The sequence below is a fragment of the Vombatus ursinus genome, unplaced genomic scaffold (assembly GCF_900497805.2).
Source record: "Vombatus ursinus unplaced genomic scaffold, bare-nosed wombat genome assembly UNPS02007284.1, whole genome shotgun sequence".
Taxonomy (NCBI): Eukaryota; Metazoa; Chordata; class Mammalia; order Diprotodontia; family Vombatidae; genus Vombatus; species Vombatus ursinus.
Genome location: NW_020947062.1, coordinates 12,313,736 through 12,327,929, shown reverse-complemented (window position 1 = coordinate 12,327,929; position 14,194 = coordinate 12,313,736). Strand labels below are relative to the sequence as shown.

The 14,194-nt window shown below is 41.7% G+C and overlaps 2 protein-coding genes across 6 annotated transcripts in view; one reads left to right on the top strand and one right to left on the bottom strand.

Annotated features, from left to right (window-relative positions):
• ZFYVE21 (zinc finger FYVE-type containing 21) overlaps positions 1 to 6,512 on the bottom strand; it is a 34,091-nt gene extending 27,579 nt beyond the window's left edge. Inside the window, exon 1 of the mRNA XM_027848968.1 lies at positions 6,280 to 6,512. Within this exon, the coding sequence (XP_027704769.1) occupies positions 6,280 to 6,438 (159 nt within the window). The 5' untranslated portion in view covers positions 6,439 to 6,512. The remainder of the gene's footprint in view (positions 1 to 6,279) is intronic.
• A 291-nt stretch (positions 6,513 to 6,803) lies between these two features.
• XRCC3 (X-ray repair cross complementing 3) overlaps positions 6,804 to 14,194 on the top strand; it is a 55,191-nt gene continuing 47,800 nt past the window's right edge. For 3 of the 5 annotated variants that reach the window (XM_027849018.1, XM_027849014.1, XM_027849017.1), the window contains exons 1-3: positions 6,804 to 6,899; positions 7,172 to 7,348; positions 9,829 to 9,907. The gene's annotated coding sequence lies outside the window, so the exon portion shown is untranslated. Of the gene's footprint in view, positions 6,900 to 6,998; positions 7,349 to 9,828; positions 9,908 to 14,194 lie in introns of those variants that run through there. The other 2 variants (XM_027849015.1, XM_027849016.1) reach the window with 2 other exon arrangements.

Below are 14,194 nucleotides of genomic sequence, written 5' to 3'. Positions count from 1 at the left end.
ACAAAATCTAAAATGTCATGAAGACTAATGTGAATTTGTTCACTACATGATTAAAAAAGCAAAATTTGGGGCAACTAGGTGGTGCAGTGGATAGAGTACCGGCCCTAAAGTCAGGAGGACCTGAGTTCAAATCCAGCCTCAGACCAAACACTTGACATTTACTAGCTGTGTGACCCTGGGCAAGTCACTTAACCCCAACTGCAAAAACAAAACAAAAAACAAAAAACAAAAAACAAAACTTCCATAACAGCCACGTTGTGTGATGAATGACTTTGATAGACTTGGCTCTTCTCAGCAATGCAAGGATCTGAGACAACTACAGAAGATTCATGATGGAAAATGCTATCCACATCCAGAGAAAGAACTATGGAGTCTGAATGCAGATCAAAGCACACTATTTGCTCTCCTTTTCTTTTGTTGTTTTGTTTCTTCTTTCTCATGGTTCCTCCCATTAGTTCTAATTCTTCTTTACATCATGACTAATGTGAAAATATGTTTAATATGAATGTATAAGTAGAGTCTATATCAGACTGCATGCTGTCTTGGGGAGGGGAGAGGAGAAGAAAGGGAGAAATCTTATAGAAATGAATGTTGAAAACTAAAAATAAATAAATGAATAATTTTTAAAAAATCAAAATTTCCAAGTTTTTAAGAGGAAATTTAAGACATGTAAAACAAAGCACTACATTATTCCTTTATTCCTCAATAGGGCAGACCCTGGGGTCCTAAAGGCCATGTCAAAGAGTCAAATTCTGGCTGGTCCAACAAACTGAAAAGGGTTAGACTACTGGTCTGATTAGAAATCATATAAATTTAGTTTGAAAGCCAGTCAAGTTATATTTTAGAATTTGCTGCCAACCAACTTGGCAGCAAGGTGGCAAATCTTCTGTCCACAATTATCTTTTATAGATAGATAGGTTGTAACCTGGGTATCCATGGCCAAGAAACTGCAGCTTATTTGAATAAGTACTGAAGTACTTTGTTACTCTATGTGTTTACTGCTACTTCAAAAGGCTTATCCCTTGAGAGAATCTCTAGGAAGACAGACAGGATGAGAGAATGCCTGGATGTGCTATGATCTGCAAAGGTTGCAGGAACTTTAAATAGCAGGGAGTAAACATACACAATTCTGCATGGCAAAGGGTGGAATAGGCTGACAATGTAAATAAGACTAAGAGAGTTTGAATTTCAATATGTTAAATCCATAATAGGTGGAGAACAAGAAGGACAACCACTGAACTCCCATAAAACTTACTCTAGCACCATAGTCTACAATACTAGGCCAGATGAAAGGTGAGTCTGACATAATGATTTCTTTTTTTAATGTCTATATAAAAAAAACTAGCCATAATTCCTGCCCTCAAGGGGCTTTCAGTCTAGAAGAGGAAGTAAGACATGTATACAAATAACAACAATAAATAACAACAATTTAAATTAGAATATGATCTCTTGAACAAATTCGATTAATGGCAAATAAAAGCAGATGACATTCATATGTAGTTACTGGGCCTCAAAAATAACTAATGGCAGAAGCTAGAGAACTTTTAATAATCAATCATCTTTTACATTTCATGCACATTGTTCTAGTGGCAAAATTCTCTGCTAGAAATACAGCAATGTGCAGTAATTACCATGACTACCTAATGAATAAGCATTTTATTAAGCACCTACTAAGTTCCAGTCATTGAGCTAGGTACTGGGGATGCAAATACAAACATGAGTCATCCTCTGTTCTCAAGAAGCTTACATTTAACTGGGGAATATAATGTGTTCACAGATAAGTAAAGATAGGATATATACAAAATAAATTAAGCTGAGTCTTGAAATATATAAATTGTCATAAAATGAGGATGGTTTTTAAAAATGAGGTTTAAAAAACTGAAAGCTGCAAGGAGAATAACCAAAGATTTGATGGCATAAGAAAGTGGAAAAGATCAGCACCACATGCTACAGGAATGAATAAGAGAGGTGGAGTCATGTGTAATATCGATGTAAGGTGTTTATTAATTTAATACCACAAGAGAGGAAAATGCCCTGGAAGGGTAAACCAAACATTTGAAAGATTACATGGACAAAGCCCTACTTGGGAACTCAAGGAACTTGCAACCTAGTGACATAATACATACAAAGTAACTGTACGGTAAACTTTGTAAAGAAGGAATAAAAAGTACTATGGAAGCATGAGGTGAAAGCAAGTTACTTCCCTGTGAAACAACGTTTACTGGAGAAAGTAATATCTGAAAAAGGCCTTGAATGATTGATAGGATTTTGATGAGTTAGGGTGAATAGGAAGGGGTGCTTTTCTAGGGGGAAAAACATTTTAGTTAATGTTCAGATAGGAAGATTTATACTTATATACTTAAGTATACTTAAGAAGGGGTAAGTGGTCTAGGAAGTGTGAAATGAAATGGGAGACAAAGCTGGAAAGGTAGTTTGGAGTCAGACTGTGGAAATCCCTTGAATGCCAGACTGAGAAATCTGGATAAGAAATGTAAAATCTATCATATTATCAGGGTAGTTAGCACCAAATTTAGGGATCACACCAAAGACTCATACCAAATGAATAGGGGACAATGAGTGAACTCAGAGTTGGCAAGACAGAAACTTGATGTGTTGCACTGGTAAAAAACTTCTGCAGCTTTGAATACACAAAAGGCTTTGCTACTGTCACTACTCACATAGCTGTCAAGCTATTTTATAAAAATCTGACTTTGCTTTTACTTGGCAAAAACTTCTATATATAGGCCACCCCATTTAACTGTACTATCATTCAGCCAGTCTCCCATTATCAAAACCATAAGAAGATCTTGGTCTCTCTTCTCTACTATATCTCTCATAACTAATCAGTTAGTAGGTCCTGTCAGCTCTACTTCCACATTTATCCCATTCTCTCCTACTTCCACTGTCACCATATTAGTACAGACTCTCAATTCTTCCCACTTTCACTGTCTTCCCCAATCCAATTGATCCTTCAGAACACTTTCACAATAAACTTAATAAATATTCTGATCAGAGCAGAGATTGTGGTTGCTGTTTTTTACTTTGTCTCCCCAAGGCTTAGTACAGTGCCTGGCACGTAGTAGATGCTTAATAAACGCTTGTTGACTTGACAGAATGAAACTGGCTAACAGGGATTTGAAACTCAAAATAGAAAAAAGTAAAAGGGCACTTAGTGCTCTTTTACATTTGGTTAAGTTCAAGTCACCAGGTGTGAATGAACCATTATACCAAAAGAATTTAATGGTGTGATTGCTAAGCCAGTGTAGGTGATCTATGAAAAATCATGGAGAATGCCATAGAAACAGAGGAGTGAAAAAGTTATCCTGGTGTTTAAAGAAAAAGAGAAAGAAGAGGGAACCATCTACAAATGAGAGACAAGTTAGCTCCTTAATTCCTGGCAATAAAGATGGTTTGTGAAGATTTAGAAAGGGAAGCAGATATCACAAAGAGCCAGTATTATCAACTGGTCACTCCAGATGAATGAACTTCATTTCCTTTTTAAGCAATGTTATCAAATTGGTAGGTTAAAAGAGTGCTGTAGAGATAGCTCACCTAGACTTCATCAAGTTGTCTTTGTGAACAAGAGGGAAAACATGGAGCTAGACAACAGCTGAGTTAGATTCAGAAATGGCTGAACTGATCCAAAAAGCAGTCACTGTTACATGTCAACTAAGGTCTCTAGTGGAAGTTCCCAGGGATCTGTCTTTGGCTGCTTTCTAAAAAACTGATTTGGCTGAAATTGCTCTCGCCATGGTTACCAAAGATCTTTCTGTTAGCTTTTCTGGCTTTTTCTTAATACTCACCCTCCCTGAGCCTTCCTGCAGCTTTGAACTGTTTCCTTCTCCTGGAAATTCTTCCCTCAATTCTCTCACTCTCTTTCTTCTGGTTCTCCTCCTGCCTCTTTTCACTCATTCTTAAGTCTCTGTGACTGGACCATCATCTCCTCTGCCTGTCCCCTCTGCTCTCAGGGGACTCTCCTCTTTTCTCTCTACAGCAGGGACTCTTAACCTGTACTCCGTGAACGTTAAAAAAAAATACACACACACACACACACAAAAAAAAAACCTTTGATAACCTTTGAAACCATTGGTTTCCTTTGTAATCCTATGTCTTTTTTTTTTTTAATACATTTAAAAACATTATTCTGAGAAGGGATCCACAGGCTTCACGGACTGCCAAAGAGGTCCATGACACAAAAAATATTAAGAATTCCTACTCTACAGTATCAGTCACCATGGGTTCAATGATCACTTTTAGGCAGCCAACTCTCAGATCTAAATATCCAGCCATAACCTCTCTCCTGAGCTCCATTCCCACATCACCAACTGCCTGTTAGATATCTCCAAGTAAGACAAACATCTGTTAAGCACTTAGCACAGTGCCTGGCACAGAGTTGGCTCTTAATAAATGTTTGTTCCTTTCCCCTACTTCCATCCAGGTGTCCTATAGGCAAAATGTGTCTAAAACAGATGTCACCTTCCAATCTAAATCCATTCTCCCTCCCCCCCACCCAAACTTCTGTTGACAACACATCCTTTGTTACCTAGATTAGTTAACTTCCAGTCATTATTTACTCTTTCTTCCCCCTCATTTCCCATATACAATCTATTGCTAAGTCTTGTTGATTTTACCATCACAGTATCTCTTATACCTATCCCCTTCCTTCTACTCACATACTACTTTAGGCTTTTATCACCTCTCACCTGGACTATTGCAAAGCCCTCCTAACTGGTCTCCTCAAGTTTCGCCCCTTTCCAATCTATTCTCCACACATCTGCTGAAGGAATTTTAAATAAAGCCCAGGTCTAACCATTTCACTCCCCTATTCTTTAAATTTAAGTAGCTCCCTATTACTTCGAGGATTAAATACAAAATTGGCTTGGCATTTAAAGCGTTTTATAATTTGGCTCCTACCTACCTTTCCAAACTTGATTTTATTACCCTTCGTGAACTTGTTCCGGCCAAATTGTCCTACTTACTATGTCTACATGAACTGTGCATTCCTTTTGTTTTGGTGCCTCTGTCCCCCCTGCTCCAAATTTTTATTTCCTATGCATCTTTGAATCTTTAACTTTCCTTCAAGTCTCAGTTCAGGTGCCACCTCCTACAGGAAGGTCCTCTTAGTTCCTCTAGTATTGGGTGCTGTTCTTCCTCCTTTTATATTTACTGACCTTTTTACCTGGAGATAGAATGTAAACTCCTTGAGGGTAGTTGAAGGCCCCCCCCCATTTTTGTCTTTTTTATCCATAATGCTTTGAACATACTAGGCATTTAATACAAGTTTGCCGAATTGAACTAAATTGAAGGAAGGCATAAATGCATGCTAATATTATGGCAGATGATGCAAAGCTGGAAAGTTAATACAATGGATGACAGGATCCAAACAGATCTTGAGAGGCTAAGATAGGCCAAATCTAATGAGATGCAATAGGGGAAAAAAATGTGAGGTCCGTATACACTTAAGTTCCAAAAAATTGTCTTTCCAAATACAAGATGGGAGAGGCAGGGGTAGAAAACAGCTCACATAACGTGGCAGCCAAAAAAAGCTAACTCAATCTTCTGCTGCGTTTGGAGAAGTACTGTGTCCAGAAAAAAAAAAGGAAATGATAATTTCCGATGTACATTGCCCTGGCCAAACCTCCTCTGGAGGACTGTTTTCGGTTTTTGGGTGGCATAGTTTAAGATGGACGTTCTGGCTAACTGGAGAGAACCCAGAGGAAGTATGACCAGGAAAGTAAGGAGATTATGTTACTCAGGGAGTGAATGAAGATACTTAACTCTGGTGAGAACAAGACTTAGGGAAACCCAACTGCGGTCCTCCGCGAAGACAGACCCCCCCAAATATAGGAAGAGGAATCAGACTGAACAGAAGTTAGCCAAAGGACAGAGCAAAGCACCAAAGGTGGAAGACGTCCTTAATATAACCATCAGAGCTATTCCAAAGGAGGAGGGGCTGTCAGAAGAGGTGGTGAGCTCCCCAGCACCAGAGGGAGCATCACTCCCAAGCTAATGGAGGAAATTCTGGCTCAGGTACAGCTCAGACTGTCCTTCGAGGGGCCGCCCGAGTGCAGATTCTGGGAGCCTCCAGCCCCGTGGAAAGGGGCGGGACGGGCCAGGAGCGGAGCCCAGAGCACGAAAGGAGGGGAGGCTGGGGGACAGCGACGGACACCCCGAGGGGACGGTGCTGGGGGGTGGGGAGCGAGGAGAGGCGGAGGCATTGGGGAGAGGAGCGGCCGGCGGAAGGGGACGAGGGCGCGTCGAATCCCTCCGCCCCATTACCTCCTTGTCCGGGACCCACTGCGGCTCGTCGAGGCCAAAGGGGCTGCTGAAGGCCTGGTGCTCGGGGACCATGCGCAACCCGCTGGGCGAGCGCACCAGCTTCTTGCCATCGCGGCGTAGGGCCGCCCCGCCAGCCGCCGCCACAGACGAGGAGGACATGGCTCCTCGAACCGGCCCTGGGCTGCCCAGCGGACAGTTTCCCAACCTTAGCCTCCGTGTCCCGTCCCACCGCGAAGAACAGCCCAGCTACCCTATCGACACACCCGCCGATCCCCGCCCTCCAATCGCCGCTACAGCTCCGCCCTCGTCAGTCTTCTCTGAGCCAATCCAGAGCTAGAGCACCACTCAGCCTCCGCGCATGCGCAAGGAGGGCGGGGCGGGGCGGGGAGGTGCAATTTCCCTAGAGGCTTGGAAAAGAATGAGGGATGAGCCAATCAGCGAGCGGCGCCCCGAAGGCAGCTGCTCCGGTGATTGGAGGAGGCGGAGTCGTTGCCCATCATTGGCCTGGGCCGCCGCGCGGAGGACGAACCGCTCCAAGACAACTGAGCCGAGGTGAACAGGCGGGTGGCGTCCCGGGACGGGCGCCCGCTCCTGGATGTGGGATGCTACCGGAAGGCGAGGTGGGTCCCAGGAGGTCCCAGCTTCGGGACCGCTCGGAGCTCGGAAGTGGGCGGGGTATCTCGGCTCGTCGCCAGCCTTCGAGGCGGGCCCTGGCACTGACCCGCGGCCCAAGCGAGGGAAGGGACCCTGGATTCCTGGAAGGGCAGCCGGGAGAGCGGAAGAACCGAGGGACCTGACCCCAGACTAAACCGCAGAAGAATAACTCACGTTTATGTAACACTATGCAAAGTGTTTCTTATGTTCGATAATATAAACATTCGCCTTTTTACAGGTAAGAAAATCGAGGCCCAGAGAGGGGAGGTGACTTATCCTGGAGGCAATCAGGGAGGACTTCCTGGAGCCTCCTGACCAGGAAGTGAGTGTTATGGTCAGACCTGTTCTCTAAACACAGCAGTTTGGCTCTTGTGCGGATGTTGGATTGGAGACGGATCTGGAGGCAGGAGGCCAAGTAAGTCGCAGAGGTGCTGGGTGAGGAGTAGCATCCATGTGAGTGGCAAGGGGACACGTGCGAGCCACGTTGGAGGCAGACCTGGGGAGACTTGATAATCGATGGGGTGTGGGCATTCAGTGAGAGTGAAGAGTCACAAAGATGACTCCGAGGTGGTAAAATGGAGAGAATTAAAAGATGGGGGTGCCCTTGGCTAAAATTTGGAAATTAGGAGAGGAGTGGGGTGGGGAATCGGGGGCCGGGGTCGGGGAAGATAATCAGATGTTTTGTTGATGTTGAGTTTGAGATGCCTGTGGGGCATCCAGGTGGAGATGTCCAGGAGGCATTTGGAGACTAGAGTTCTGGAGAGAGGTGAGGGCTGGGATCGTAGATTTGGGAGTGGTTTGCACTGAGGTGTTAATTGAACCTGTGGGAGCTTATGAGGTTATCTAGAGAGTTTGGAGAGAGTAGAGGGCTCTGGACGGAGCCCTGAGGTGTATGCATTCTTAAGTGGTGAAACGCAGATAATGGTCCCTCAAAGGAAACAAAAAGTGATCTGACCGGTGGGACATAATCGACCTGGGAGATAACTAAATAAAATATAAGCTCCACTGTTTGGCACTTAAAGCTCTTCACGACCTGGCCACCTCTTATCTTTCTATTGTCCCCTCAATGTTTTCTGCAAGGCAGGTATACTTGCGATTCCACATATATGACTTTTTACCTCCTGGATCTTCCACTTTTCACTGACTGTCCTTCCCTACCTGAAATGCTGTGCCTCCTCACTTCTGCTTCTTAAAGTCATTGGTTTCCTTCAGTGAAACTTGAATCTCAGCTCAAGTGCTGGCTTTTGCAGGAGGTCTTTTCTGGTCTCAGTAGCTATTAGGGCTCTCCCATCCAAGGAGACTTTGTTTCTGTTTCTGTTTGTTAACCTGTTGTCTCTTCTTCCCCCTCACCCCCAAGATGCAAACAGCTTTTTAATTTTTGTCTTTGTATCTTCTGTAGCTAACTCAGTGCCTGACCCATAATAGGCATTTATTTTTATTTATTAAGCAATTGGGGTTAAGTGACTTGCCCAGGGTCACACAGCTAGTAAGTGTCAAGTGTTTGGTCTGAGGCTGGATTTGAACTCAGGTCCTCCTGACTGCAGGGCCAGTGCTCTATCCACTGGCCCACCTATCTGCCCCTGTATAATAGGCATTTATTAAATGGTTTTGGGGTTTTTGGTTTTTTTTTTTTTTTTTGGTTTTTTTCAGTATCTTGAGTACCCAGGCAGAGGTTACGGCTAGATATTTAGATCTGGGCATCAACTGCATAAAAATGTTGGTTGAACCCGTGGTAACTGATAAGAGATATTGTAAAGAAGGGATTCTTAATGCTTTCTGTGTCATGGTTTCCTTTGGCATTCTGATGATGCCTGTGAACCTTTTAAAGACTAATGTTTTTAAATTAACAAAATAAAAAAACAGAATTACAAAGGAAACCAATGTAAGAGCTCCTGCTATAGAGAGAAAAGTAGAGAGGTTTTAGAATGGCATAGAGGACATTAATTCTGTTGGGGGCAAACGACATGTACATATACAAGTGTATATAAGACATGTAAAAAGTAAATATTCAAGGAACTATCCAACTCTAAACTCAGTGGTATGTAATTGATAGCTCTTTATTAGACTATAAACTCCCTGAGAGCAGCAACTTATAAGAACCAATTTAATCCTGTAAGCCCTCTGTGCTAGGATCAGACTTTATCATCCCAACATCCTGCACTATAGGTATTATAATGTTGAATGGCTTCTTAGTACTTTAAAACTGGAAGGAACCTTGCTGATCATTGTCATTTTATAGATGAGGAAACCGAGGGCTAAAGAGGCCACTCAATGAGTTAGTGGCAAAGCCAGGACCAAAACCTAGGTCTTCTAACTCCTAGTCCAGTAGTCTTTCCATTGTAAAATGATGCCTACAAGGACTAGTCCTAGGCTTCTTTCCCTCTGTTATCATTACCCTGACTTATCCAGATGCCTCTCACATCAGCAGTTCTCTGCCTGACCCTTCCCCATGACGTCTGTCTAATTCCTGTTATGTCCCTCCTCAGGATGTCAGCACAAATGAGATAGGAGGGCGTAAACACTAAATTCAAAGGAAAGCCCAGGCAAAATACTATGGATAAAAGAAAAAGGGGGAAGAATCAGCAGTCTCTTTGTGGATATGTTCAGCACCTTCTTTCAGTGATCCAGTGTATAGCACCACCAAAAATCTTTCAATGCCATATCATGGCATGGAGGGAACCCTGGGTTTTCAAAGTCCATCCCAGCATGCAGCCATCTCTAGAAGCCACCACCAACCTGGGGAAAATTTGAGAAGAAACTGTCTTAGGATCTGCCTAGCAGAGTGCGTGAGGTCTTTATTACAAGAAAATTAGTCACCAGTTGATCTTTTTTTTTTTTAGCAACAATTCATGAAACTATTTACTATTTATGGAGGATTTTTATTTTCTTTGATAGGGAGAATACTTACACCAGTGAAGTTGTGACACTTGAAGTATTGAAGATACGTGTGTCATAGCCTCCTACCAAATTATAGGTAAGCTCCATGAAGTCAGGGACTGGATATTATTGAAACATTTAACAAAAAAAATTTTTTTTAATTTAAATTTGATACGTTTTGTTTTTACATTACAAACATTTACAGATTATTCCCACTTCATGAAGTCTTTTGTAACAAAATTAACAAAATTTTATAACAAAATTAAAACTAATAGTGTACAGTGACCTCTCTGGAAAGCACATGCAACATTTTACATCTATAGCACCTTCCACCACATCTCTGTTTTTATAAACAGAAATATATTTTCTGTCCCTCGAATGTCCCAACCTAGAAAGAAAAACAGATTTCTTGTAATAAATACACATTAGCAATATTTTTAAAAATGTAAATATTTTGTATTGACACAACACAAACAAATACATAAATAGTTCCTCAGGAACAAAGTAGGCTTTCACAGAACTTGTTGGTTTCTAAGTTTTAGTATCCTGATTGCTAATAAAAAGGATGGCTATGTTCTTTAACTTTGATGGTATGGTAACAACTTATACTTGGACAATATTGTTGTCTTTTATTGTTGTCTTTATTTAAATTGCAGTAGTAATTTTTGCATGTGGTTGTTTTATGGCACTCTTTTCTTTCTATATGACTGTTTGCTAAGCCACTGTTATTTGATATTATTTTGATTTCCTTCTTTGTTATAAAAAAATAGTACTGCTATGAATATTTTTGTACACATGGGTCTTTTTTGCTGTCAGCAACCTTGGAGATATAAACTCAAGGGTGGAGTCTTAGGTCCAATGGTATGAACAATTCAGTAATTTTTATTGAATAATTGCAAATTATTTTCTGAAAGTATTGGACTACTTCTCTGCCAGCATTGAATTAATTTGCAGATCTTTGCACAGATCCTCCAACATTGAATTTACTCTCTTGTCATTTTAGGGAGGAACCTTGGCAAAGTGAATAGAGAGCTAGCCTCAAAGCCAGAGCCAAGACTGCCCACCTCACACAATGCCTAGCTGTGTGATCTTGGACAAGTGACTTTACCTCTCAGTGCTCTGTTTTCTAAGACAATAAGTTACAGAGACGGTGTAGATCAGTATTGGCTAAGGAAATTCCTCACCTGGTGTTCCATTCTTCAGTGAAAGCAGAGGTCTAGTTCTCAGCCCTGTTAATCTTCTTTGTTAATTGGATTAATTTGAGGTTTCCTCAGAGTTATTTTTAATTGCATTTTTCTGATTATTAGTAAATTTGAACAATTTTGAAGATGGTTGACAGTTTAAATTTCTTCTTTTGAAAACTTTCATATCCTTTGTGTTTTGGTGAATAGCTCATAATTTTACATAGATAAAACTCTTTGAAAACCTTAAAGTCTTAAATGCTAGTTATTTTTTTATGATTTCAGATTTATGTCAGTTCCCTAGACTTTTGGATGCCAGAACCCCTCAGTATTAAAGATTATAATTAAATTTGGTCTTTTGTCTCCCTCACATCCTATTACATTACCTCCTACCTTTCCAGTCTTCTTACACTTTACACTCCTCCACACACTGTGTGATCCAGATGCACTGGCCTCCTTGCTCTTCCTCATTCCATCTCCAAACTGAGTATTTTCACATTCTTTTATTCCTGGAATGCTGTCCTTTCTCATCTCTGCCTCCTAGCTTCGTTCAGGTCTCAGCTAAAGTCCTACCTTCTGCAAGAAGAATTTCCAAGTCCTCCTTAATCTTAATGCCTTCCCACTGAGACCACTCCCATTTTATCCTGTACATCTCTTGTTTCTACATCCTTGTTTATGTGTTGCTCCTCCATTAGACTGTGGGCTCTTTGAGAGCAGAAACTGTTTTCTGCCTTTCTGTCCACCTGTGCTTAGCACAGTGCCTGGCCTATAGTAGGCACTTAATAAATATTAGTTGGCTAAATTAAAAAAAAAAATCATCAGTAGGTATATGCAGTTTACCTGCCCCTCTTCCCTCTGTGTTTCTTGATTCTATTTTTACTAGTAGAATTTTTTTTTGTTTCCTTTGCTCAACTAATGTAAGAATGTGGTGTGAATATGCATGAACTATTCCTACTTCCCTTTTCCACATCCCTCTCTACTCTTTGTTTGAATGACCTTTATGATTTCAGTATATATTAAGTCATTTCATCTGCCTATCCTTCCTTTCCTTTCCTTTTTCTAGCCTTCCGTCTGGTCAGTTTTCATGAGGTGGAACTGTTAAGGGACAACAGAATTGTCTCATCTTTCTAGGATGTGAACAGTGATTCAACACTTAATTTTTCTTGCTAAGTCTAATCAAGAAGCATTTATTATGCACCTACTTTGTAGCAGGCCCTGTATTAAGTCCTAGAAATATAAAGAAAGGTCAAAAACTATCCCTGCCCTTTAGGAACTCACAGTCTAATGGGGGAAACCACATAGGAACAACTATGTGCAAACAAGAGATATACAGGATCAGTTGGAGATAATCACAGTGGAAAGGCACGAGAATTAAGAAGGGGCCTAGAAAGATTTCATGCATAAGGTGAGATTTTAGCTGAGACCTGAAGAAAGCCAGGGAAGCTAGGAAATAGAAATGAAGAAGGTTAAGAATTCAGATAATGTGGGGTAGCCCTTTGACAGTGTATAAAGTAAGGAGACGGTGTCTTCTTAGAGGAACAATAGCAAGGAGGCCAGTGTCACTGCATCATAGAGTATATGGAGGGGAGTAGGCTGTAAGAAAACTGGAAAAGTAGAGAAGGCCCAGGTTGTGAAGAGCTTTAAAAGCCAAAAATTGGATCTTCTGTTTAATCCTGAAGGTAATAAGAAGTCACTGGAGTTTATTGAATTAGGGGAGAGGGCAGAAGGAAGGTTTGACTTCGTCAGACCTGCTCTTTAGGAAGATCACTTTGCAAGTGATCTTCAGAGACTGAAGGCTGAGAGACAAACCAGAACTTATTTCAGTAGGCCGGGCATGAGGTGTGGGCCTGTACCAGAGTGGCAGTGACAGAGGAGAGAAGGAGGCATATAGGAGAAATGTTAAGAAGGTAAAATTGAAAGAACTTGGCAACAGATTGGGTGTGGAGGGTGAGAGATAAGTTGAAGATGATGCCCAGCCTGGGTACCTGAAAGGATGGATGATCATGTCCTCCACAGTCATTTCCCCAAAACGACAATGAGTCCTATTTTGGAATTGTTGAGTTTAAGAAGTCTATAGGACACCCAGCTTGAGGTATCTAATAGGCAGTTGGAGATGTGAGACTAGTGCTCAGGAGAGGTTGGGGCTGGATAAGTGATCTGAGAATCATCTCCTTAGAGGTGATATTTGAACCCATGGGAGTTGGTGAGATCACTACGTGAAATAGTATAGTGGGAGAAGAAAAGAGGGCCCAGGAAAGAACCTAAAAGACACTCATGGTTAGTGGGTCTGACCTAGATGAAGATGCATCAAAAGAGACTGAGGAGTAGTCAGAGAGAACCAGGAGAGAATAATTTCCCAAAAGTCTAGAGAGAAGGGAATATTCCAGGAGAAGAGGGTGAAGAGAAATGTCATAGGTTGCAGAGGAGTCATGAAGGATGAGAATTGAGAGAGGACCATGAGATTTGGTAATTAAGAGATTATTGGTAACTTTGGAGAGAGCAGTTTCAATCGGTTTATGAAGTTGGAAGCCAGATTGCAGAGTTAAGAAAAGAATCAGTCAATAAACATTAAGTGCCTAGTATGTGCCAGTCATGGTGCTAGGTGCTAGGGATACAAAGAAAATCATAAGACAGTCCCTGCCCTCAAGGAGCTCCTAGTCCAATGGGAGAAGACAACACATAAAAAGAAGATGAAAAACTGGATGGGAAATGATCTGAGGAGGTGTGAGTTTCCAAGTTGATTTCATCTTGCAGAATGATGAGTTTCTGGAGATAATGAAGTCCAGGAAAGTAACCAGGTGGGAAATGAAGAGGATTCCCTGGGTATCATCCTTCAATAGTGGAGCAAGTGAGAGGAGATCTCTAATGTCCATCCTTCATTCTCTCCAGTCAGGTGGTGGAGAAAGAGAGGAAAGGGAGTAGAGCCACTGACTATAAATGGTCTTCTTAAGGAGTTTGTCACAGAAGGGAGAGATACAGGACAACAGCTAGCAAGGATGGTCGAATTAAGTGAGAGTTTTTCATAGTGGTGGAGACATGGGCAATTTTGTAGACAATAGGGAAGCAGCTAGTAAACAGGAAGAAATTGAAGATTAGTGAGAAAGGAAGTCTTAGAAGAGACAATTTGCTAGAGAAGAAGGAATGGAATGGACTCTCGTGTGTGTGTGTGTGTGTGTGTGTGTGTGTGTGTGTGTGTGTGTGTG